Below are 24,773 nucleotides of genomic sequence, written 5' to 3'. Positions count from 1 at the left end.
TCCTCAGTGGTTAGGTTGAGAATATGTGACTGACCCAAGATTATCCAGCAAACTTTTATGGTAGTGTGGAGATCCGAGCCTGGGTCTTCCAGATACTGGACCAACACTTTTAACCACTGCATCACACTAGCATAGTTTCTAGATTACGTTTGCAAGGTCTGGGTTAGAAAATGCTGGAGATGGGGGGGGAGGGGGGGCTGGGTGTGGCACCTGGAGAAGGTGGTGGTTTAGGGAAGGGAGCATTCTCTGCAAGTTGTAATGCCTTACAGTCAATTTTCCAAATTAGCCACTTGCTCCAAAGGAACAGATCTCTCTTAACCTGGGGACCTGCTCTAATTCTGGGAAATCTCCAGTCACTTCCTGGATGGTTCATCTTGGTGCTAGAGAGAGGAATTGATGCCCTTCTGCTCCCAGTGTCCCTTGTGGCTAATGGTGGCTTTCAACATTTACCAGCAGTTCAGGGAGTCTCTTGTATGACACCACAGATGTCCACACAACAAATGGCACCCATTTTTCAACGATCTCTGTCGTTTGAAGATCAGCCTTTATTCTGGAAGATCCCCAGAAACCCACCTTGCTTAGGTCGGGTTTGCTACTTAGGGAGGATGCCACTACCCCTCACCCCACTAGTAGCTCATCTGTTTGGCACTAGGAAAAACCAAGCTTAGGGCCCATCCACTCTCATCTATTCGCCTACCCAATGGCTACCAGAGGCAACCAATCAGCGGCCACTCGAATGAAGGATTACTCCCGCCTTCCGCCAACAATTGGACGGATGCTCCCAGCTAGCCAGCGTGATTGGTCAGCTGCCTATTCGATTGTTCAGCGAGCGGCTGACGATTGGTCTCGCGTTCCGGAATCAGGCAGCGCCCGACGACACGGGCAACCGCAAATCAGGGCAGAATGGCGTCCTCCTATTGGCTGCAGACTCCCGTCAATCTGTCGGGAGATTGTCTCAGATTGGCGAACGCCCACCTGTTATACGACGGCGGCGGGTTGAGGTGTTTGCATAAAATTATACAATAGGGCGGTGGCTTCTGTCAATCATGAGGTGGGTGGGGTTTCTAAGGGGGCAGCTGTGGAGAGTCCGGGCGGCGGTGGCGGGCGAACCGGCAGTGGAGGCTGCCAACTAAACCCGGTAAGATGATGGCGTTTGTGGTGCCGGGGTTGTTTTGCTGGGTAAGAGGCAGGTTGTGAGCGCGAGAGGCCGGGATGAAGCTGTTGTTGCTGAGCCGACAGTTACGTGTTTTTTTAAAAAAAAATAATAAAAAGGCCGTTAGTGAAAAGTTGGCCGAGAGGGGGGAGGGGAGGAGCGCGACGCCACTGGCTAAGCGCCTGCGCGGAAAGGGCAGTTGGAGCCAGCGTGGCTCGCGCGTCCCCTTGCGGTTGAAGGTAAAAGGAGGGGGTGAGACGGAGCTGATTGGATGGAACCTTCCGAGTTGGGGTACGGGGGGGGGTCAGCGATGGTTCGCGCATGCGCGGCGTAATCCGGTGGTTTGAGCTCAGACCTAGCAAAATAGGCAGAGCCCACATAAGAGGAAGTGCCCTTCATTGCTTAAGGGAAAGTTGTTCCACGGCTTAAGTTTCCTTACGGCGGGTGAGGAGGGTGTGCCATCAAGTCACAGCCGACATTTATTCATTTGTACTTATTTTTATCCCATCCTATAAACAGAGGTTTCAGGCTGGGTTGCCACGCGAGAGCCATGGAAGTCATAAAATCCAATACAACTTAGTAACAATTACACTATGTAATAATAAAGGCTGTTTAGAGATTAGGCTTTAAACTAGGCTTGTGAGACTCTTTGGAAGCCAAGGAGAGGAGTAGCAGTGGAGAAGAGGAGTGGGACAGAAAGCGCTAGGTGATCACTGGTTTGCTTTTTGGAGGGCTTTTGTCAAAGCCAAGTCTTTTAGCATTGTGTTTTTAACGGGTTTTTCCCCCTCCCCCTTGTTCTAGCCGTGTGCTTGCCCCAGGCTTCTGAGAGGTGGGTCTTGCTACTAGGCTCACTCTTTGGAAGCAGCGGCGCGCACCTAATGGCGCACGCAGTTCTTTTACTCTGTAAGGATGTGTCTTTTGAGGGATAGTAGAAGGTGCATTGGCATCTTGACAAGGGGCCAGGGCTTCAGCCATTAGGTCTTGTCCTTGGAGTGTAGTAAACAGGCTTGTCTAAACAGGTAAGGGGAGCACTGTCCTTCGTTGAGAAATTCTTATAGGAGGCCCTGCACTACTGTAATGGTAAATATGGATGGTCGGGGAGTTGCTGCAGCTACTTGCAACAGTTGTGGGGATTTTTTTTTGCCGGAGGATGTGTGTAGCTACACCTGCATCAAGTGTAAGTTGGTTGCCCTCTTAGAAGAGAAGGTCCAGCAGCTTGAGCCACAAGTATCTATGCTTCAAAACATTAGGAACAAGGAAGATTTCATCGACACAGGGGAGCTGTTGATACTGGATGAGGAATGCATCGGGATCTCTGAGGAAGATGGCAGTTCTTAAACGCTGGAGGTGGGCAATTGGAAAAATGTGACACAAAGAAGTTGAGGGACTAGGGAGCATTCTTTGAGCTTAAACCTACAAAATCGATTTGAAGTTCTCTCCCTTCTCAGCAAGGATAAGGAAGATGCACAGGAGCAACCGAGTCAGAGAATGTGCAAGCAATAGAAGGTTCAGCCCACAGAATGTCCCCTGCAAAACATCAGTGGAGATGTGTACCTGTGGTTGGGGACTCCCTGCTTAAGGGAACAGAAGCAGCGATTTGCAGACCTAATAAGATGTCATGAGAGTTATGCTGTCTCCCTGGGGCAAAAATCCGTGATGTCACTGAGAGACTGACAAGACTTTTTAAGCCCACTGACCATTACACCTTCCTTTTGATCCATGTGGGGACAAATGACACAGCAAGACATAGCAAGACAAATGACACAGCAAGAACAGCAGTGGTTTGGTGGTTAAGAGCAGGTGCATTCTAATCTGGAGGAACCGGGTTTGATTCCCAGCTCTGCCGCCTGACCTGTGGAGGTTTATCTGGGGAATTCAGATTAGCCTGTACACTCCCACACATGCCAGATGGGTGACCTTGGGCTAGTCACAGCTCTTCGGAGTGCTCTCAGCCCCACCCACTTCACAGGGTGTTTGTTGTGAGGGGGGAGGGAAAGGAGTTTGTAAGCCCCTTTGAGTCTCATATAGGAGAGAAAAGCGGGATATAAATCCTTCTTTTTTCGGGACATCAGAAGGGATTTTGAGGCTCTGGGAAGGGAGCTGAAGGATCTGGATGTACAAGTTGTCATTTCATCTCTACTCCCGGTTGAAGGAGAGAAAGAAGAATAGTGGAGATCAACTGGCTTCGCAAGTAGAGCCGTCAAAATCAATTTGGGTTCTTGGACCATGGTCTCTGGTTGCATGAAGAGGGACTGCTGGCAAGGGATGGGTTGCACCTTACGCCTGTAGGAAGAAACATCTTTGCCAGGAGGCTCACAAACCTGATTAGAAGGGCTTTAAACTGAGTTATGTGCGTGAGGCAGACAGTTTTCAAACAGGTAGGAGTTCAACAAATGAAGGTAGTCCAAAAGTTATAGAAAGAACTGAGTGAATAGGTCAAGAAGGCAACAGCGGGAGGGGAAAAACCTTAAAGAAGCAGCCAAAGGAAATGCACCATGGCCTTCGATGTCTGTACACCAATGCACAGAGTATAGGAAATAAACCAGATGAACTTGAACTCTTAACACAGCAAAACAAATATAATATTATAGGCATCACTGAAACCTGGTGGGATGAGTTTCATGACTGGAACATAAGAATTGAGGGGTATAACCTATTTCAGAGTAACAAATCAAATAGGAAAGGAGGAGGAGTAGCATTATACGTAAAATATTATTACATCTTTGAGCAGGTCCATGACTTAAATCCTGCAAGCCAGGTTGAGAGCATTTGAGTAAAAATTAAGGGGGAGAGAAGCAGCACTGATCTCATTGATGCGGTCTATTATAGACCTCCCCCTTGCCAGTCTGAAGAGATTAAGAAGAGTTTGGATTTATGTCCCCCTTTCTCTCCTGTAAGGAGACTCAAGGGGGCTTACAATCTCTTTTCCCTTCCTCCCCCCCCCCCCACAACAAACACCCTGTGAGGTTAGTGGGACTCAGAGAGCTCCGAATCCCCCTTGCGAACATAAGAACATTACCCAAATACCCTACACCTGTTATGGCCTTAAAGCAATTCTGTGAGATACACTAGACTGAGTGATAGTGACTTGGCTGAAGGAGGGATTAAATCCAGGTCTGAGGGGGTGGTCTTCATGTGGCTATTGGGAGGTGGTGTCCAGGGGGCAATTGTGCTGTTATTAACACACCAGTGGTTGAAATCCTGCCCCATTCATCGTAGAAGACTCCTTCTCGATGATGGAAATGGTATTTTTTTCTGGTCTTGGATCTCAAAAGTTCCAATGGCATACATTTTCTCATTAAAATTAGCAAAAAACAAAACAAAACCCACAGTGCAAAAAAAGACACACCCATATTTCTTTAGAACTAGCAGCCATTTGTTTCTTACTGGAATGAAAGTTAACTGGAAGAAAATGTGAGGTCAGAAATTCTTGTGCATTGATTTAGTATAATACATGTTGGTGGGTTCTTTAATAATGACTGCATCTATGCTTTTTGCTGATTAAAGATGAACTAGCTGGGAGCTCTTTAACCTTGAAGACCCCTGTCCTCATAGAAGAACTTCAGTCTTGTTGCACTAGTAATGATTATGCATAGTAGCTTGAGTCTAGGGTGATGGAGGTGCAGAAAGATGCTTACTCATTTGATTTACAGGTCAGTTTTATACTGTTGGAGTCATGAAAGCAGAACACACCTGCATTAAGTTGGGTGCTGGTTTAACAAAGGGTGATGGGATGGCAATTTAAGTAGGTTAGTCTTTGCCGCAGTCTGTGGTACCTTGCGATACCTTGTTGTGGGCTTTGCTCTCTCGACTGACTTCAGCATCGTTGTATGTCGTGGTGACTTAGATACAGTTGGCTAAATTAGTTTTTATGAAGCTGTTCTGAATCTTATGGAATTCTGGTGGGTGGGTGTGCGTGGGTGTGTTCATTCCTTCATTCGTTCCAGTTCAGGGATGATTCTGATCATTTGTCTTGTCTTTAAATATTGTGTAGAAGACTGATCTACAATCTTAGTTACGGAGATGCTTTAAACTACTATTAGCTAATTTAAAAAAGGAATCCATACTCAAATATAAGGTTGTACCAATTTCCACCATTCCCCTTTCTCCTTCCTCTGCAGAGCCCCACTAGGCTACTTCTTGAGGGTCCATTATTTTTTGTTGGCTGAGTGGGGCAGCGCCACACCCAAAAAGGTGCCAGTTCTCAGTACCAGTGAGTGCCATCAGAAAGAAGTCCTTCTCTTATCTGAAATGTAACTGTCCTGTACCAGTGTAGGGCTATTGATAGAGGACTTAGCTGCATCACAGGGTTGTTGCAACATTCACATCCCTCTCCCTTTAAACCTCTCCCTTGCTACCCCCACTCTTCATGTATACAACATCTATGAGTATTTGGAAGACACTAATCTTCAATGATTTCTTCTTCCTTTTTAGTGCAGGAAGTATTTGCAGAGCAGTTCTTAAACTTTTCCAAATCACATTTTTCTTGCACAAGATGGCAGTTGTGTGAAAGTCTTTTTGGACTGCACAGGAAGCAGCAACGTTGTTCTGGATTCCTACATTGCCTCTTATGGTTTTTCTGATAAGAGAGAGCAATAGAGAAAAAGCAACCTGGAAATCCTGTCTAAAGACAAAGAAGCTGATGGTTTAGTATTTTCCGGGGTCTGGAGCAGTAGTGGTCAGCAGCCATTCATGTAACTGAAAGGAAAGATTATCTGTATTCATACAGCACTTTGTATGAAGAGTATGTAGCAAGGAGTGTGTTCTGATTAATTTTTTCTCTTTTTCATGTTGGAGAAAGGCCACTGTTTTGTGATGGAACTGAGGCAGGGCAGAGAAGGTCACATTCTGAGTTAGTACTACAGGGTTCTTTGTACCAGAATTTGAGGACTACTTTTGATAACAGACAGGTAAAGTTTAATTTAGATTTTTGCTATACATTTGTCTCTTCCCCCACTTACTGACAGGAAGACTGTTTTATTGGTTTACTGATTTACTTGAGGATGTTGACCCTTATCTTGTGTTAGATTAAAATAACTTGTTTTATAAATGTTAAGTATCTGGCAGGGTTTGGGGGTTTTTTGGGGGGTGGGGGTGGGTTGGTAGTTAGGTCTTCCACTCCATAATTGTGTGGCAAGTTACAAGCATGACCTTGAAGCTCGAGAGCACTTTTTGGAATCATAGAACCTGCTTCTGGTGTTACAACGAATGGCTTTTCCCCATAGGAAGTCCTCCCACTGATAAAAGGTACAAAGGTGTCTTGATTATACACTGTAGAGCTATACTAGAAGATTTGGTCGCGGTGAAAGAAAAGTCTGCGGAGGATTGATCTGCAGTTTAATTTTGAAACTTAATTCCTGGCTTTAACACCCTGCTGAGGGAACAGACAATATAAATCTTGGCTGAACAGATTGAAACTTGACTGCTTTTGAAGTGTGAGAGACGGTTGTTTAGAGCTCCAGATATGGGTGTAACTGTGCCTAGCTTTAAATATCTTTTGAGTAAGTATCCAAGGCAGTTAGTCACCGAGCTGTTCTGCTCCTCCCATCCTAACTGAAAACCTTGGCCTTAGAAGTCGTCTCGCCCTCAAAGTGCCATGCAGACTTCCAGCTGAATGAGGCTTGGCTGTGACTCTCCAGTACCAGGTTTCAAAACTAGGCTGTGCAGGTTTTTTTCCTAGAGAAAAACACTTCTGTTCTGCATCTGGTGAGTCAGACCAGAGGAAGTGCCAGCTGTAGTTCATTTGATTCCACTTTATCAGCAGTCTCAGTGTGGTTCTTGCCAACATAGTGGGCTGAAAGTGATGACTGGTGGATCTTTGCAGGGCCTGATATGTGGGTAAAATCATACGTTGCCCCCATTAACCTTGATAAAAATGGAATGTACCAAAGAAAGAAGTAAAGAATTGGTGTTTCTGCCCTTGTTCCAGCTGCCAGACTAAAATGGGCAATTTGACAAGAATGGTACAAGATTCCCTACACATCCTGTGCCTAAGCATTACCCTTGCTATACTTGAACAGTGACATGGGTTTACTGGAGAGATCTAAAGTTCAGGCCTCCGGACAGATGGCACATCAATCCCCTTAATGGTTGAAGTTCATTTTTCTTCTCTGCTTGGAAAAGGGATGTGTCTTGACCCCAAAATATTAATTCATATGTCTGGAAGTCAAAGTACATCTCTCGCTATACTGGGAAGCTTTGGCTGAAATGATTGCACTGGAAGACCCTCATCAGTACCACTTTCCCCACAGGATTGATCAAAAACAGAGCTGCTGCTGAAGTTGGAGGTGTGCCAGAACATTTTGGTTGTGTCGTTCTGTCTGTTGCAGGCAGGTGTACCAGCATCCTCTCCTCCCAGTTTGCTTTCCCACAGTAAGAGGCAGCTTTTTGAGGTTCAGATCAGGGATCGGATTTGGATGCAACGTCTAAGAATCAAACCAGAGGTCGAAATGCCAGTGTAACTCATGCTTCCTGCCTTCTACTTTGATGTGATGTCTTCCTGATCCTCCTGCTCGGTGCCCTTGCACCCTGTGGTATTATAAAAAAGTAAAACGTGGCACAATATTGTGTGTGGGCCGTGATGGATGGCGTGCCCTGACCAACAGTGCTGACATGGTTGCTATTCACTTTGCTCCTTTGTCCCTGATTCTTGACATCAAATTCTGTCTCCAGGGTGCAGAGTCCAGCCACAAAGAAGCACTTGCAACACTGGTGATTTCTGAATCAGACTCGATGATAACTTGCCTGCTTTATAGATCTCCTTTACTCATATGGTTCTTTCCTTCCAAATGAGTGGAAGGAGCAGCAGTGGTGTAGGAGGTTAAGAGCTCATGTATCTAATCTGGAGGAACCGGGTTTGATTCCCAGCTCTGCCGCCTGAGCTGTGGAGGCTTATCTGGGGAATTCAGATTAGCCTGTACACTCCCACACATGCCAGCTGAGTGACCTTGGGCTAGTCACAGGTCTTCTGAGCTCTCTCAGCCCCACCCACCTCACAGGGTGTTTATTGTGAGGGGGGAAGGGCAAGGAGATTGTAAGCCCCTTTGAGTCTCCTGCAGGAGAGAAAGGGGGGATATAAATCCAAACTCCTCCTCCTCCTCCTCCTCCTCCTCCAGAATAAGGAACATTGTACTTTCCTCAGTATCAATCACAAGCCTTTATTGGCATAAAATAAACATACAAAATCAGCATACAAAATTTGCCCATTATTGCTCACAATTATAGACACTGGTACTAAAATACTAAATACTAAAATATATACATGGTCCTTCTGTAACTATAGGACATTCCTTCAGCTAAGTTAACTCATCACTTTAAAGCGCCATCGGATACTGACAGAAGCTTAGAAAAATACCAACTGCTGGCATTATATGTGGTCATAATACATAGACTTTGGTTGGTATTCATCTAGACTTCTACGCCTATTATTAGTTAGCAGAAATTTTGCTACATTTTTTTTTTTTTTTTTCGCTCTCACATCCACTGTGGGATCCATGTTGTTCAAAAAAGCATAGGTATCTTAAAGAGCATCAGTTAGATTGTTATACACAGAAATGGGATAAGTGCAGATTGGTGGACATTCCTGATTTTTGCAAACCTTACACAATGAAAGAGGGTATGATCGAGCAAGTCTCCACCTTTTGACCTTATATATTGCATGGACATAGCCTCCTCCTCTTGTTTATCTAATTTGTTGGGATATCCTGCCATAGAGAGCAGCATAGAAGGCACGATAGATTGAATCTGGCCAGTGTTAAAGCTCTTCTTAATTCTAGAGGGTTGGTGATCCACTGCTTAAAATAATTGGCCATGTGTCCTTTGTTCAATTGGAATAAGCAGGGTCAGGGGAACCACGCTTTTCCTCGCAGAAGCTGTTATCATATCCCGATACTCTTGTTCCTAATAGCTATAGTTTTCAAGCAGCTATATGCTTCTGATAGGGAAAGAGGGACTAACGACTCTAATTAAAAGCCAAGAGTGTTGATTTTTTCCCTCAACTAGTTTCCCAGCCACCTAGAATTTGCATAGTCGGAAGAAGCATGAGGTGTAACAAACTGGAGTGATCCACCTTGCTAAATAGTGGATCACGAGCCAGTATCTGAGCAGTTCTCAAAGCCAGGCCATGCGTGGGTGACATGATATTTGCCCGAAGTTCTAAACATAGGGCTGCATATGAAGCACAATTTGCAAGCCCATAATTTTGTGGAAGAAAGCGGGACTGGAGCTGTGTTTATATTTTTTGTTTATAGCTCCGATCCAAATAGGTGCTCCATAGAGGAGCTGAGAGTCGCGATTTAGCATTGGAACACCTTCAATGCCGGATGGTATATACTGGTGGCTCCACAGTGAAAAAAGAAACGGCCTGAATTTGCTTAGGGCACTGTTGTTAAACACTGTAGCGAGTGCTAATTTCCATGTACTGCCCACCATTAAAGGTTGCTAAGTAAGAGTTATGCCCAAATATTTGAACTGGTTAACTTGTTCTATGGGTCTGTTATTGATGGTCCATGTATGACTAGGGGTCTTCTAGCGAAGACCATTATTTTGGTTTTTTTCATAGTTAATTACCAGTTCGTTCTCTCTTACAATATTCATGCTAGCCAGCAATTTAAGAAGAGCGAAAGTGAAGGACCAGCTTTAGTGTGGGAAAGAAGAACGGGTGTCGCCGGCAGCACTTACAGTAACGCTGGCACGGTTTGAGTGCTTAGTTTGGGGAACATGCCCATTGGCCTTCTGGAGGGTTGGCACCTTAGCTGATCACTAAAGGCGAATAGTATTAAACAAAGTGGGGCCAATGTACAGCCTTTGTTTGACCCTCTGGTTGTGAGATGATATTTTCCGTGAGCGGTCCTTTTGTTGGGCGGCTCTTATTCTGGGCAAAGCTAGTGCAAGTGTGTAGCTTTGTTTTTTATAAGAAACAGTAGTCTGGGGTCAACTACATGTGTAACGCCGTCAATTTTTTTCTCCACAGTAGGAGCTCTCTAGATATGGAGTCAAATCGCCCCTTTTAAATCCAGGAAGGCTGCAAACAGTTTACGGCAAGTTATTATGAGTTATACTTTTGGTAGCTAAGTGTGCTAAAACTGTTAAGCATGATCCAGTAAGTTTGATTTATTTTTAGTGAATCCAATTCTGTCTCCGGTCCTATTACTTCTACTTGCTTGACCCAATCTTCCACTCTCCTAAGGAGAGAAGTTTTGGATGTAGTTTGCCAATTACAGGTAATAGGCGTATAGGCCGATAGGTTGAGGGATTAGTAATATCACCCTGTTTGTAGCTTGGGACAACTATAGACGCTTCAGCTCCCACTCTTTGGGATCGCGGCCCGATGTTATTTTGAGCATGGGTAAATAAGGAAGCCAAGAGTTGTAGCCCACCACTCGGGTGAGGATTTAAGAATTTCTGGTATTATTGCATCAGGACCTGGGGCCTTACCGCTTTTCAAACCACTGATTAGTTTACTCACTTCTTGAGGATTAACCTCAGGCCAATCTGGTAGCTCCTCTGGTATTGAAGTGGAATCAGGGTATTCAGTTAGGCTAGCATTGAACAGATTAGAAAAATAACTGAACCATCGGTCTAGTGAAATATGGGGCAACTGGATACTGCACGTTTGGGCCCTTCTATTTATGATCTGCCAGAATTGCTTAATGTTATTTGTTAAAGTGGCTTGATATAGTTGTTCCCACTGCTGTTCGAATTGATTTTTTCGTTTCCATTGTACCATAATTTGAAAATCCTTTTTCAGTTGGGTTATATTGCTGAGTAGCTTTTCCTCACCGTGAGCTGCTGTGGGTGGCTTTGACACAGGCTCTGGCATTGTAATAGGGTGGTCTGTGTTCTTGGCGAGGTGCAGCCTCAAGGCCTTTGTAGTAGGGCTGGTTGAATAAGGGTTGCCTTTAGCCTGACTGGCAGTCCCCCCTTTACTTATGGGCACACAATTTGCTTCATTAGGAGAGTTATCTGGAGAACAGTAACTTTGAATTGCAGGATTATAGGCAAGTAAGGTTGGGCAAGAAGGGGAATTTCCAGAGCATAATACATCCCCCAAGGCCTCTGGAACAGAATTGGGAGCAGAATTGAGGCGCAAAACATCCTCCACTTCCTCAAGGATATGTTGGTGGGAAGAGTGGATTTCATTCAGGGACATCTCAAGTTGCTTCCACTCAACCGCTAGTTCTTTGATTCCTTTGGTAAAAGCTTCTGAAGAGTGTCCAGTTTTGTTAGGGTTTCCAACAGCAGTCGCTTTGTTGAACTCCTTTGAATTTGCATTTCTCTTGTCAGGTGTAGCATGGGTGTCCTCAATGAGTCTGTGGATAGTAGTATTCCTAAAGAGACGCATAATTTTAATATCATACCTTCTGGGAAAAAAAAGTGGCTATGTTTGAACAATAGTGAAGGCATTTTAGATGTGCTAAAAGTTAGGGCAATTCTTTTATAGTAATCCACAGGGGGCAAGTATTCATATGAAGTCAACTGAATCTTGTATGGAGCACACTCTAACAACTGGCTCAAAAGAGAACCTAATTGCACTATAATTTGACCACCTATTTTGGTTTAGCTTGGAATGTCCAATATACAACACCACTGCTCTTTTTGCAAAATTAACTAATTTATATTAACTAGCTTTAGCTGCCGGGTGGGTGTAGGCCTTGAAGGCCAATGGGCAGTGTCTGAATAAAAGGGAGCTACCATCAGCCAGATCCATTTCCTGAAGCTTGTGTCTTTAAAATTTGATGGGAGATCAAGTCTAACTTCCAGGGTGGTAAAATTTGTTAAAAGTAGGTCAAGAGTTTTGAAATTAAAATCAACTCATTAGTGAAAAATTTTTGTCGAATGTATAAATTGTCATGTGTTGTTAGTTCTTTATTCTTATTTGGAGGCTTTTGTAAACTTGGAATTAAAGCATCCTGTTTTCCTAAACCAGTTGGAGATGGGCTTGTTGCAAAAACTTCTTCTGCAGGGCTAGGAAACATATCCTCCAGCTCCAGGTTAGCTTCCAATGGAGCAAATCTATTTGATAGTGTTAATCCCTCAATTAGTGCCTCCACTGGAGAATTGTCGGTGAAAAACTGGTCAATTTTAGTCTGTTTACTAGACTTCTGGCATGGAGAGTGTGGGGATGAAAGGTACCGTTTCCTCCCGTTCTTCATTTTAGATAGCAGCCGTAAAACAATCAGACAATGAGTAAAATATTCGCACAGGAGCAATTAATTACACTAAGCTAAAACAGACGCTTAAGACGCCAAAGGCTGGTAAAAAATACTAAGTAGCTAAAAGGCTTAAGAGCAAACTTCAAAAGTTCATTAAACTTCAGAAGTTCATTAAAATATATAATATAAAATATAAAACAGAACCTTAACAGCTGGTGTTAAAAAAAACTTAAAAAAACTTTAGTAGAAGTCTCAAGGCTTTTAGCTGAGAATTGGGGAAATTGGCGTCTCCACACCAGCTGGTCAGGGAATGAGGAATGAGCCAGCAAAAAACCCCTCAAACACTCTGGTTGAGCCAAGAAAATAAAAAATAAAGATAAAATAAAACCAGCAGTTCAACCACACCTGATGATAGGGAAGCTCCAGGCTTCAGAAGTACACAACTTGTTTTAAAAACAAAAGGGAAACAGACTCATTAGTCAGCATTGCTATTATTAAAGTATTGTGGATTTTAGCCTGGTTTTAAAATATCAACTCAGAAGGTTCTTTAATATAGTCTCTCTCAACAAAATTGCAATAGAAAGCTCTAAATTAAAAGAAAGTGCTAAATACTAAGAGATAAAACTACAAAGGGTAGGAGAAATTTAAAACTTATCTTTAAAAGGTGGAGGAGCTCAACGAAGAGCGACCGCTCGGCACCAACCGAATACTCAGGTGAGACTCTCTACTTTCCTCAGTATAGGTTTGAATACGGAAACCTGTGCAGATATGGGAGGCCAACAAATACTCGGTTCTTTGAAGGGAGCTGTTGTGAAGGGATTTTCATTTTTAATGAGAGGCAGACAGGGATGTTGAACTCTTTTGTTATAAGGGCCAGATATGACATAAGTGTGCTTGTTTGGGCCAGGACCTGGGTGGGCAGCGGGGTGAGCCGAGTGGGATTGGAAGCAGAGGGTTGCCTCAGCTGGCTTGTGGGCCTGATAAACCCTGTCTAGGGGTTGAATCCGACCCCCAGGCTAGATGTTTGACACCCCTGTTGTAAAGGTTTTCTGTGGGTAATGAGGTGTGGCGAGGGAAAAGAGAAGCATGCCCATGTGTGTACAAAAACTCGCTGTGGTGTCCTGCAGGGCAGTGAAATGTTCAACTGAGTGCACATTTCAGCTTCTTGAAAACCTGAATTTTTTCCCCTTAATAATACCAACAGTGAGATGCAAGATCTCTGTCTTGTGCAGAGACTTGTGAAGAGTATCCACAGTTGTATATGTGCTTTCTTTTGTAAATATTAACTGACAGGTATATCTGAACTAGCAGCAATATCTCTTGTGCACAGTGTCTTTCACCAGGGAAAAGTCAGGATTGAATTTTTAAATAGTGAAGTTCCTTGGAAATGATTGTTAAAAGTCAGGCCACAAATGAGTAATAAAATTAGGATAATACCAAAAACAAGGCAATGCAGAGTTTAGCCGTTTGGTCAGCACTGTAACTGTTTGGTGTTGCAGCTTGCTTGTTAGAAAATGGAGGGTGCTCACCTTTCAACTGTGTGAGATATCCACATAAACATTGTGAGTTAGTAATCTACTGTGCACGTCAGGGGCATTGAAATATGTAGTGATGGCATGATAACATTGGTGAATTTTAAATCATAGAATCATAGGATTGGAAGAGATCCCAAGGGCCATCAAGTCCAACCCCCTGCAATGCAGGAACACACAATCACAGCACTCCTGACATATGTTCATCCAGCCTCTGTTTAAAACCCTCCAAAGAAGGAGACTCCACCAGTCTCCGAGGCTGTGAATTCCACTGTCGAACAGCCCTGATGGTCAGGAAGTTCTTCCTAATGTTTAGGTGGAATCTCTTTTCCTGCACCTTGAATCCATTACGCCGCGTCCTCGTTTCTGAGGCAGCAGAAAACAAGCTTGCTCCCTCTTCGACATGGCATCCCTTCAAATATTTAAACATGGCTATCATGTCCCTCCCTTAACCTTCGCTCCTTTAGACTAAACATCCCCAGCTCCCTAAGCCTCTCTTCGTAGGGTAGGGACTCCAGACCTTTTACCATTTTTGTTGCCCTCCTCTGGGATCCGTTCCAGCTTGTCAATATCCTTCTTGAACTCCATCCCCTATTAGTATTTTGCCATCTCCTTCATGCAGGGGCTATCCTATCATTTTTCTTCCGTTTGCTACAGACATAGCAAAAAAGCCTTTTGTTGTTGTTTTTAACCTCTCTGGCAATCCTCAGCTCATTGTGAGCTTTAGCTTTTCTGACTTTCTCCCTACACATAATGCTTATTTGTTTGAATTCCTCCCATTTTTCCTCCTCATTGGAACTGTTTGAAATTGTGCCCTCAAGATCTCACTTTTAAGAAACTCCCAGCCATCATGCACCCAGCAGATTCCTAAACTTACTGAAATTTGGGGTGCTGTGTGGTTTCCGGGCTGTATGGCCATGTTCTAACAGCATTCTCTCCTGACGTTTTGCCTGCATTTGTGGCTGGCATCTTCAGAGGATCTGATAGTTGGAAAGGAAAGCAAGTGGAGTATATACCTGTGAGTAAAGGTCAATAGTTGAGGGCATCTGAATAGGAGTGGCCTGGCAAGTGAGTAACAATGAAGTGTAGCATATGAGTAACAAAAGAGATAGCAAGATGCTCACATGCTACACTTCATTGTTACTCAATGTTACTCAATGAAGTATAGCATGTGAGTAACAAAAGAGATAGCAAGATATTCACATGCTACACTTCATTGTTACTCACTTGCCAGGCCACTCCTATTTAGATGCCCTCACCTATTGACCTTTACTCACAGGTATATATACTCCACTTGCTTTCCTTTCCTACTATCAGATCCTCTGAAGATGCCAGCCACATATGCAGGTGAAACATCAGGAGAGGATGCTGCTAGAACACGGCCATACAGCCCGGAAACCACACAGCCCCCCAGTGATTCCGGCCGTGAAAGCCTTCAACATTACTGAAATCTGCTTTCTTAAAATCTAGAATGCATGTATGACTATGTTTAGCATCCTCTTTCCACTGTATAACAAATTCCAGGGAAGCATGATAAGTTCTACCTAATGATCCTAGCACTTCCAGTCCACTAATTAGGTCATCATTATTTGTTAGGAGCAGATCTAAAATAGCTGTTCCCCTTGTTGCTTCTTCCACCTTCTGAACCATGAAATTGTCTGCGAGGCAAGTGAGAAATTTGTAATGTAATGTTGAATTATTGGAGGGATTTTTGGGGCCTTTGTTCGTGTCCCAGTGTACAGATTTCTGCCATTCTGGTACTTTGAAGGTAGGAATTGCTCAGTTCTGATGTCCTTGGTTTTCATAATGGCCTAGCACTATGCTTTAACTGTATTGTTGTGAAGGAGATGTTTTGGCACAATAGTATAAATTCATAGATTAGTTCAGGTGGACCTTGGCTGCTGTTGTGCAGATCACACTCTATGTTCAGTTTTATAAGGTACTTAAAATATTTGGTGCTATTCTGGACTTCACCCTGACCTGGATGTCCCAGGCTAGCCCAGACCTGTCAGATCTTGCAAGCTAAGCAAAGTTGGCTCTGGTCAGTAATTGGACGGGAGATCACCAAGACACACCAGGGTTGCTATGCACAGGAAGGCCATGGCAAACCACCTCAATCTCTTGCCTTGAAACCCCCATAAGGAGTTGCCATTAGTTGGCTGTGACTAGACAGCCCTTTACACTGACTCACACATATTCTGGACTTCAATCTGCCTCTTGGCTATCCCCGCTCTTTCTTACATTTTCAAATTCATGAAGTTTAATGGACCTTATTAATCCCTCTGGGATCAGCAACTGAAGGCTCCAGGGGTCAAATACAGCATCTGCGAGAAGTACCATTTAAGCCTCCGAGTTTCCAAGTGGATTCAGGCAGGGAAATGTGGGGAGAGGAGTCTCTGGTAATAGGGCTTGCAGGTTGTGTGGTATGGGGGCGGGGGGAGGCTTTAGGCTGTCACTTGCCATCCTTGGGTCATCGTTACCCTCGTATGAAACTACCATGTTTCTCTGAAAATAAGAAAGTGTCTTATATTAATTTTTGCTCCCAAAGATGCGCTATGTCTTATTTTCAGGGGATGTCTTATTTTTCCACTCCACAGCTGCATGCTCTAGTGTTCTGTTCGACGGGCATGCTTCCAAACAAAAACTTTGCTACGTCTTACTTTCGGGGGATGTTTTATATGTAGCACTTCAGCAAAACCTCTACTACGTCTTATTCTCAGGGGATGTCTTATTTTCGGAGAAACAGAGTAGTTGCTGTGCTGTGTCAATCTTGTAAAGAAAGCTCTTTTCCTTTTAGGAGAGATGGCTGCCATACGCAAGAAACTTGTCATCGTGGGAGATGGAGCTTGTGGGAAGACCTGTCTCCTTATTGTGTTCAGCAAGGACCAGTTCCCAGAGGTGTATGTCCCAACTGTCTTCGAGAACTACGTGGCTGACATTGAGGTGGATGGAAAGCAGGTAATTCTGAGCTCCAGAGCTGGCTGTGTGCTTCTTGTCGTAGGAGCAGATCCTGTACTGAGCAGAAATCTGCAGCCTTTTACAGTTTCGTTGCTTGGCAAACATGTACGAGGCTCTTGTGATTTCTCATTTATATGAAAACCGTAATTTGCACCATTTACTGATGGCAGATTAATTCGTTTCTTAACCTCTTGCTTTTGTGTACCAACTCTCATATTTTGTTTGATACTTCCCCCCCCCCCCAGGCTATTATAAATGTAACCAATTATAAAATTAATAATGTAACCAATCATAAAATTAATCTTGGTGGAAATTACCATCTCAGACTCACAGAAGACCAACATCGTAGCTTTGTCAGACTCATGGTGGGAAGCCTCGAGCATAAACTAGAAATCAAAGTATCTACTTGTAGTGAATATGACAGCATTTAATCTCCAGGCTTTACTGTCAAATATAGAAAAGGAATAAAGGAGGAGGACAATATGCAGAAACTTGCGATTGTGGTTGATTGAGCCCTTAAAATGAAAATTCTTCCTAAGCGCCTTATTTTTTATTTTTGACAATACTGCTTAATTTTTCGCAGAAACCTTGTCATATAGCATCTAATATAGAGATGTATTATTCACGGATCAACACTGGTGGCTCTGTCGTTAAGCTTGTGGGGAGGGACTTCCCAGATAGCGAGGAATAAAGGGCTAATGGTAGTTGAAGAGGCTTTTGTCAGTTTGGATGTGACACTTTTATAATGGAATAGCATTGTACTCCGCTGCAGTGATTATTATATGCATCACCTCTTTTTACTACATTGTCTTACTTTGTAATCCACTTTCTCCAAAAGGCAGGAAGACATCTTACGGGATAGTATGTTTAATTTATATGCCACCCTCCCCCGAAAGGCTCAGGGCGGTGCACAACAGGATAATAACAATATCAGCAATCAATACATAATACGACAAACATAAAAAACATAATATCAATAAAGAAGGGTCAGGTGTATATAGTATGTTCTGCATAAAGCTTAACTGTCTTGAATTGCTATGGGCCTACAAGCCAGACTACGTAACTGTTCCTTGCAGCAGATACTTTGCCATTATGTTATTCACTTGTTTCTATCAACAAATAGGTGTACAAGACTCTGTTGGGTTTAAACATCCAGGAGGCTGATCTGCCTTCTGCGTCTGCAGCCTTGGACATCTTTTCTTTGATAGTGATAGTGAATTAACTTGCAGTGAAAAATGTTGTTCTCTTGGATGGCGGAAAGGCATCTTGATGGGTGGTTTCCACCCCAGCTCAGGGAGGCAGGAAAAGGAATTTTGTCACTTCCTGTCGAGGCTTGGCAGCCATTTTAGGCAGTATTCTTTCCTGCCTCGCCAGGGAGTGCACAAAATTCTTGGTCCTCTGTACCAGAATACTTCTAGAGACTGATTTTCATCTACCCGTCCTCCTGTCTTCGTCTTTTTTGTTCTCTGCTCCTCCTTCTTTCTAACTGTGAGTTAAAGGGTTAGTGAGGCTTGTGGGACAGTCCCTTCCCTCCTACCCACCCCCCTCTCCTTGCCTTCCCGCCAAAAAGGCCATAACAAAATGGCTGCCCAGCGCTTTTCACCCCCTAGGGGATGCTTCCATTGCTCAGCAACAGAAGTCACTAGGGCAGTGGTGGCAAACCTTTGGCACTCCAGATGTTATGGACTACAATTCCCATCAGCACCTGCCAGCATGGCTAATTGGCCATGCTGGCAGGGGAACTGAGGCCTGCTTTATCTGGAGAGAATACCAAGGATTAACCACTCCACAACATAAAGGCTCCCAGGAAACGTCTCTCCCCTGCAACGACGGAAACACCTGCTGGGTCTTCCCGAAAGAACGCTGATTCGGGGCTTGGTAAGTCTGGCAAGGGAACGAACAAAGAAGCAGCCGCCCTCAAAATGCTCCGCCCCACCGCTTCTGCCGCGTAATTGTATTTATCTGGGTGATTCTGCCCCATTTTGCTAGGGAGGCAGGATCAGTTTGAATTCTTTTATCTTATTGTTATTATGCTCTATCCCTTACCTCTCTGTCCTCCTAGTCTCAGTGCTTGGTATCTAGAGCAAGGGAAAAGAACAAGCTAGTGGGGTGACCCACTGGCACCCAGTAGATCTTGGCTTAAACAATGTGGACGCATGCAGATTAAGTTGCTCCATTTCTTCTTGTACAGGTAGAGCTTGCCCTGTGGGACACTGCGGGCCAAGAAGATTACGACCGCCTGAGACCCCTCTCTTACCCTGACACAGATGTCATCCTCATGTGCTTCTCCATTGACAGCCCTGACAGTTTAGGTGAGTCCTTAACCCCTTCCCTGTGGTCCCTTCCGCACATGTGCGGACACGCACCTCCACCGGCATGAAGTATGCTGGTGGAGGCTCAGGGACCGTTCGCACGCTAGCGTGCACGCAGCCCTGACTTCCCCTGCAGCCGGAGAGCCTCTTGGTGGTTCCCCTCCACTCACCTTCTTGTGCAGCGTCCCTCTGGAGGATTGCAGAGACCCTCCCACACTGCCCTGCAACCTCCAGAGGTCGCAGGGCAGCGTGGGCGGGTCTCTGCAGCCCTCCAGAGGGATGCTGCACAAGAAGGTGAGTGGAGCCAACGGGGAAAGCAACGGCTTCCCGGCAGTGTGGTTTGCACCGTGCTGCCGGGAAGACGCTGTTTATCAATAATGCCGCCCAGGGAAAGCCAGGACTGAGCTGCTTCAAAGCAGCAACGTGTCCTGTGCGAACGGTCTTCCAGGGACGCTGTATTTGGCCCATGCAGAAAGGGCCTGTGTGTGAGGAGGGGCTGTTCTTCTGGGTATGACCAAGTGACAAGCCCAGATGGACTCTGTTGGCTCTGTCTTCTGAAGTTCGGTATCTCAGCAATGGTCTTTGAACTGTTCCCAAGCTAACTTCCCTAATGGAGAGGTACAATATATTATTCCTCAACTCATCCAAGCTTGTACCTACTTTTTGTTTAATTAAATAATAAAAATATTAGATTTTTACAAAATCCAGGAGAGTTGGTACAAAGACTATGAACAAAAATCCCAACCAAGGGATCTACTGCAATTGTCATACAAACAATGAACACAAAATTCTAAAGGACATCTATAACCGAGAACATGTTTCTGGCTTTACCTTCAATGAAGTATATAAGGGAGGGTATTAAAGATTTATAGAATCCTCTGGAGTCTTATATACTTTGTCAAATAAACTGGAACCTTCCTCAGTCCACTCTGATTTAACGAAATTTACATAAATAATTTTACTAGAGCAAATATACCACTGGCTTCTGAAAGATTTACTTCGGATTATGCTGTACATTAAATTCAGGAGGACATTTTGCCCCTCCTATTCTATCACTTAGTCAATATCCTGGTACTGCCACCTTGGTACAGAGGCTGGGCTCTGCAAATCACTTCCGAAGACTATCTAGAGGTCACTGAACTAGCCTGAAAATGTTTCCCACTGGTACTGTTGAGCGTCAATGGCGGAAGGACCCTGTAGATGTGGCTTATGTCTTTGTGCCCTTGCAGAGAATATCCCTGAGAAGTGGACTCCAGAGGTGAAGCACTTCTGTCCTAATGTGCCTATCATTCTGGTGGGGAACAAGAAGGATCTCCGTAACGATGAGCACACACGCCGGGAGCTGGCTAAGATGAAGCAGGTGAGGCTAAACACTTGGGGTTCATTACTTGGGGCTCACACCTGACTTACAACAACTGCATAGGGTTTTCAAAGCAACAAATGAACAGAGGTGGTCTTCCTATCAACTCTGAACTGCCTATCAACTCTGAACATCCTAGAAGTAACCAGTGCCAGTTCTGCTTAGCTTCCAAAATCTGATGAGATCAGGGCAGGGCAGGAGGCTTCTATGGGGCCTTCTCTTAGACCTCTTCCTACAGCGCAGTTTATATGACCTGCTGTGATCACACTGGCCTCACCAGATGCTGCAAACCTCTGATAGCACAATCTCAGTGCTACTAAGGGCTGGGCTCCATTTTTAGCTAAGGAATCCACCCCCCAGAGCTGCCATTAAAAGCACAGGATCAAAGCCAGGAGCCCTGACTTCTGGCTTACTGCTCTGGCGGCTAGCTCGGGTTGCTTTCCTTGACCAGGATGAGGCAATCTGACCACACAGCTTCTTTTCCCTTCAGGAGCCAGTGAAGCCGGAGGAGGGCCGGGATATGGCCAACAGGATTAGCGCTTTCGGATACCTGGAATGCTCAGCCAAGACCAAGGACGGCGTGCGGGAGGTGTTTGAGATGGCCACCCGGGCTGCCTTGCAGGCCAAGCGTGGGCGTAAGAAGAACTTGTGCCAGCTGCTGTAACCATGCCCCCAGCCTGCCTTCCCTGCTGCCAGCCAAACCAGTGAGCTGTCAGCTTCCTGGCTGACCTTCTGTCTAAAACTCTGCTGGGGGCAGGAATGGTATGGCCTCACAGAGGCAAGCCTGCTAGGGCTGGGGGAGGGGGAGGGCTTCTGAAGAATGGTGACGAAGTATGAGGTGGGGTTCCCAGTCTGCCTCGGGCTTCTCCCATCACTGTTCAGGGGTGGCGTTTTCCCTTTGGCCCTCCCATGAAAGGTGAAATGGTGCTGGCCCCTGATGGGTCACGGGAGGGTTCCTAGGCCTTCTGCTTGCTTGCTCACTTGCTCGCAGCAGCCTTGGCCCTCTCATTGGCAGCCCGCAGCACTGCACTGCCTTTGGCTGTTCTTTGATCAAAGGCTTGCCTTGCCAAAGTGTGGAACCCCTGTGTTTCACTTAACGGTTAGAGCCTTGGATTGGAGCATCCTATCCCAGGGGTTCCCCTTGCCCCCGAAAGGGCTGTGGATTAATTAAAAAGTGTCACCTGTTCAGGGCAGGAGGAAAATCTAGTCCTCTGGCACAGTGGGCAAGTGAACCCTGTTGCCCTTCTGATCCAGGTTCTTTCGCTGGCTTTCTCGACTAATCAACTCCCGGATCTCTGGGAATGCGGCAGAATCACTGAAAGCCCAGCCCAATGCTCGCCTCATATCAACTTTTCCTTGGGGGCTGTCTCAGTCAAACAGCATCAGGTTCTCTCCCTCCAAACATAATTTTCTCCACTTCGATATTTATCTCTTGGCTGCAGAGTGGGGAGTTTACTCTTCCATCAAACTGGCCCAGGAGACTGGGCCGTCAAGCCTGACCCCTTTTCTAGCAAAATATCTATATTTGTAAGCAGGGGTGCTATCGGGCTGGTTTGTTCCTTTTCTGAACCTCCTGTGGCTGACATAGCGCCAAGCACAAAGGACCGACTCTGCTTCTGTTTTTCTCTTCCGTTCACTCCTGCTTTTCTTCCCCATTTCCCCATTCTTTGTACTCACCGCATTGCCACCTGGGGGTGTATGGTTTTTGTGTTTAATTTGTATTCACATGGGTTTTTTTAAAGTGGTTGTTACTTTTCAAAATGTACTTGAAAAACAAATCTGTAATAAATTTGTAGCAATGTTTAGTACATGGCAGGTTGTGCTGCTTGCCTTTTCTAATAAAAAAGGAAGAACCAAGAGGGAGCCTGTTGCTTCTGCTCGTGCTGAGAAAAAGGTGAGTGTTTGTAGACTAGCGAATCATGCACGCCTTAAGAGAGAGTCCAGCTGCTGAACCCAAGTCAGCTAATGTACACTGAAAGCACTGGACATGAACACACACCTCATATCCTCTTCAGAAGGTAGCATAGGCATCGCACAGCAAAGTAGAAGCCTAGGGAGGGATGGGAGAAAAGGAAGACCATTTATTAGTCTTGCTCTAAAAACCCATTGGGAGTCTGCTCAGTGCATTCTTCAGCTGTCACTTCCTGTCGTGGTTTGGTCAATAATATGTTGGGTTCTTGAAGAAAGCATGTTCAGATCTCGCCAAGCTGTAAAGCTTACTAGGTAACTTTGGCCATTGCTCAAGATCTTGGCCTAATCTACTTAACAGGGTGATTTTGAGGATAAAATGTGGGTTGACAAAAAACGTTGCAAGTGTCTTGTGTGGATTTCTCCAACTTTGATCAGACGAGGAGGAGTTCAGGAGGTTGGATTCTGTGCTCAGTAATGTACACTGTCCTGAAAAGTACAGGATAAAACAAACTGGAGGGGAAAGTCTGAATTGTAGTGAGAGGTCTTGATTGGGTTTTAGGGTCTCCTGTTTTAATAGGCTAGGTCAGGGGTCTGCAACCTGCGGCTCTCCAGATGTTCATGGACTACAAATCCCATCAGCCCCTGCTGTTCCAGCCTGTTTTCCCTGCATTCTGATTGGCTGTTCCATCACCACAGCCCTCCTTCTGCCAGTTCCCGAGTCTACAGCAACCCCGGGAGCCCAAGCAGGATCTCCCACTCCCATTTCTCCAGTGTGGAAAAAAAGTTTAGGGCATTGAAGCCACAACACATGTAAACATGAAGTAGGAACACCCCTCCCCCCCATGTTGTGATATGCAAAATATTTTGTCCCAAAGGGGAGCAAATAAGTATGTTCCATACACATTCTGTGTAGTTATGTGTTTTGAGCACAAAAAAGGGGCCTTTGGTTGTGAATGCATTCCTGTACAAATATGGGTGCTCACAATTGCTGCCAAAGAGAGAGAAAATGTGGTTGGGGGACATTTGGGAAATGGTGGGCTATGAGAGAGTCACACTAGCCAGCAGCACAGCAGAAACGAAACTGAAATGATGTAAGGAAGGTGGGAGGAAATAAAGCACTTGGCGGCCATGCTGTTCGCTCTGGAGCAGGTTCAACACAGGTTCAGCTTAAAAGATTGCTTGTTTAGCAACTTTTGAAGAAACCTGTGCGAAATAGTTCCCCAAACCAGGGCCGTTTCCGCACGGGCGAAATACGATGTCGTGGAAATGGGAAAAGAAATGTCAGAGCGAGAGTGTTTGCACGCATAGCGGCGGAGGTGCGCAGTCGCGCCGCTGCGAAAATGCTTAATCGGCGCAAAGATGCCGTATTCAAAAAACGCTTCGAAGCGCTCTTTTTCCACATGTGATGCACCGACGCCGCAGTCGTGCGAACCGCCGCCACGGAGCCGTTCTCAACAATGGCGACTGCCAAAAGGCCAAGCTTGGTCACCGTCCCCCCCACACACACACACACACGTTTGTCCCTGGTGATTTCCCTGCATGGTCAAGCACCTTTCCCAGATCCATGTCGCCTGTGCAGATGGTGGCTGCCCATACACACTCTGGTCTCACAGGTAACATGAACTGGGACTGACAGTAGCTGGGAGGGGAGGCAATGACAGATGGGGGACGGGCAGGACATCAGGGCAGTCACGTCAGCCAATCGCGCTGCTTCGCGAGTGCACAGCCGCAACGGAGCGTGGCGAGACGCCGCTTCCGCAGCGCTTCCCTGCGAACAGTCACATTTCTGCGGGGCTCCTGACGCACGCAGCTCCGCCTGTCTGTGCGAACGCCTTTTCGCGGATGCGTTGCTATTTACGACGTCATCGCGTCGCTCCTTTTGTCCATGCAGAAACGGCCCAGGATATTTCCTTCCTCAGCCTGTTATATTTCTATCGTGCAGAATCCACCTCAGTTTCCTGTCTATGGAAAGATTTAGTCTTGCTAAATTATCTAAAATTGTCATTCCTCCCCTTTTTGCTTCCTGTGACTTTTTATTTTATTTTAACCTTTTCTGTTCTGAATCGTTCAGCTTCTTTCTTTGCAAAAATAATCCTGTGCTTCATGACCTGCTGTGTTCGAGCTGATAGCCTCCAAAGAAATTCCCCAGTGGGATGTTTGCAAACAGGAAATGCAGTGACTACTTCTATAGTGTAAATAAAATGTAATGTTATGCATAGATCAACGATACTTCCCAAAGGCCTAAGGATTTATCATTTACCACTTCTGTAGGCTACCCCGTCCTCTTTTACGCCCACTTCCCCTTCAGACAGGCAGCTTTTCCCCTTGCCTGATTAGGCAGGACTCATTAGCTGAGCAAGCAGTAGATGAGGGCAAAAGCCAAGCACGGGACAC

The 24,773-nt window shown here is 45.3% G+C and overlaps 1 protein-coding gene across 3 annotated transcripts; it reads left to right on the top strand.

The window, feature by feature from the left end:
* The first annotated feature begins 1,036 nt into the window (after positions 1-1,036).
* LOC125429442 (transforming protein RhoA-like) lies at positions 1,037-22,325 on the top strand. 3 transcript variants are annotated; one of them, XM_048490566.1, is made up of 6 exons: positions 1,094-1,138; positions 5,955-6,063; positions 16,636-16,796; positions 18,988-19,108; positions 20,338-20,468; positions 20,959-22,325. In XM_048490566.1, exons 3-6 carry the CDS (start codon positions 16,641-16,643, stop codon positions 21,130-21,132), a joined length of 582 nt encoding a protein of 193 aa, XP_048346523.1. In that variant the 5' UTR covers positions 1,094-1,138; positions 5,955-6,063; positions 16,636-16,640; the 3' UTR covers positions 21,133-22,325. The 3 variants fall into 3 exon arrangements, with proteins under 3 accessions (XP_048346522.1, XP_048346525.1, XP_048346523.1); XM_048490565.1 differs by lacking the exon at positions 5,955-6,063 and having other exon boundaries at positions 1,037-1,138; XM_048490568.1 differs by lacking the exon at positions 5,955-6,063 and having other exon boundaries at positions 1,058-1,138; positions 16,639-16,796.
* Positions 22,326-24,773: the final 2,448 nt, after the last annotated feature.

This window comes from Sphaerodactylus townsendi, linkage group LG03 (assembly GCF_021028975.2).
Source record: "Sphaerodactylus townsendi isolate TG3544 linkage group LG03, MPM_Stown_v2.3, whole genome shotgun sequence".
NCBI lineage: Eukaryota > Metazoa > Chordata > Lepidosauria > Squamata > Sphaerodactylidae > Sphaerodactylus > Sphaerodactylus townsendi.
This window is presented reverse-complemented; position numbering and strand designations above follow the sequence as displayed.

Excerpts from the sequence above, each read along its gene's own strand:
- LOC125429442 (XM_048490565.1), top strand. The coding sequence starts at position 16,641 with ATGGCTGCCATACGCAAGAAACTTGTCATCGTGGGAGATGGAGCTTGT. Across the intron at positions 19,109-20,337 it reads TGACAGCCCTGACAGTTTAG|AGAATATCCCTGAGAAGTGG; the intron begins GTGAGTCCTTAA and ends GTGCCCTTGCAG. Across the intron at positions 20,469-20,958 it reads AGCTGGCTAAGATGAAGCAG|GAGCCAGTGAAGCCGGAGGA; the intron begins GTGAGGCTAAAC and ends TTTTCCCTTCAG.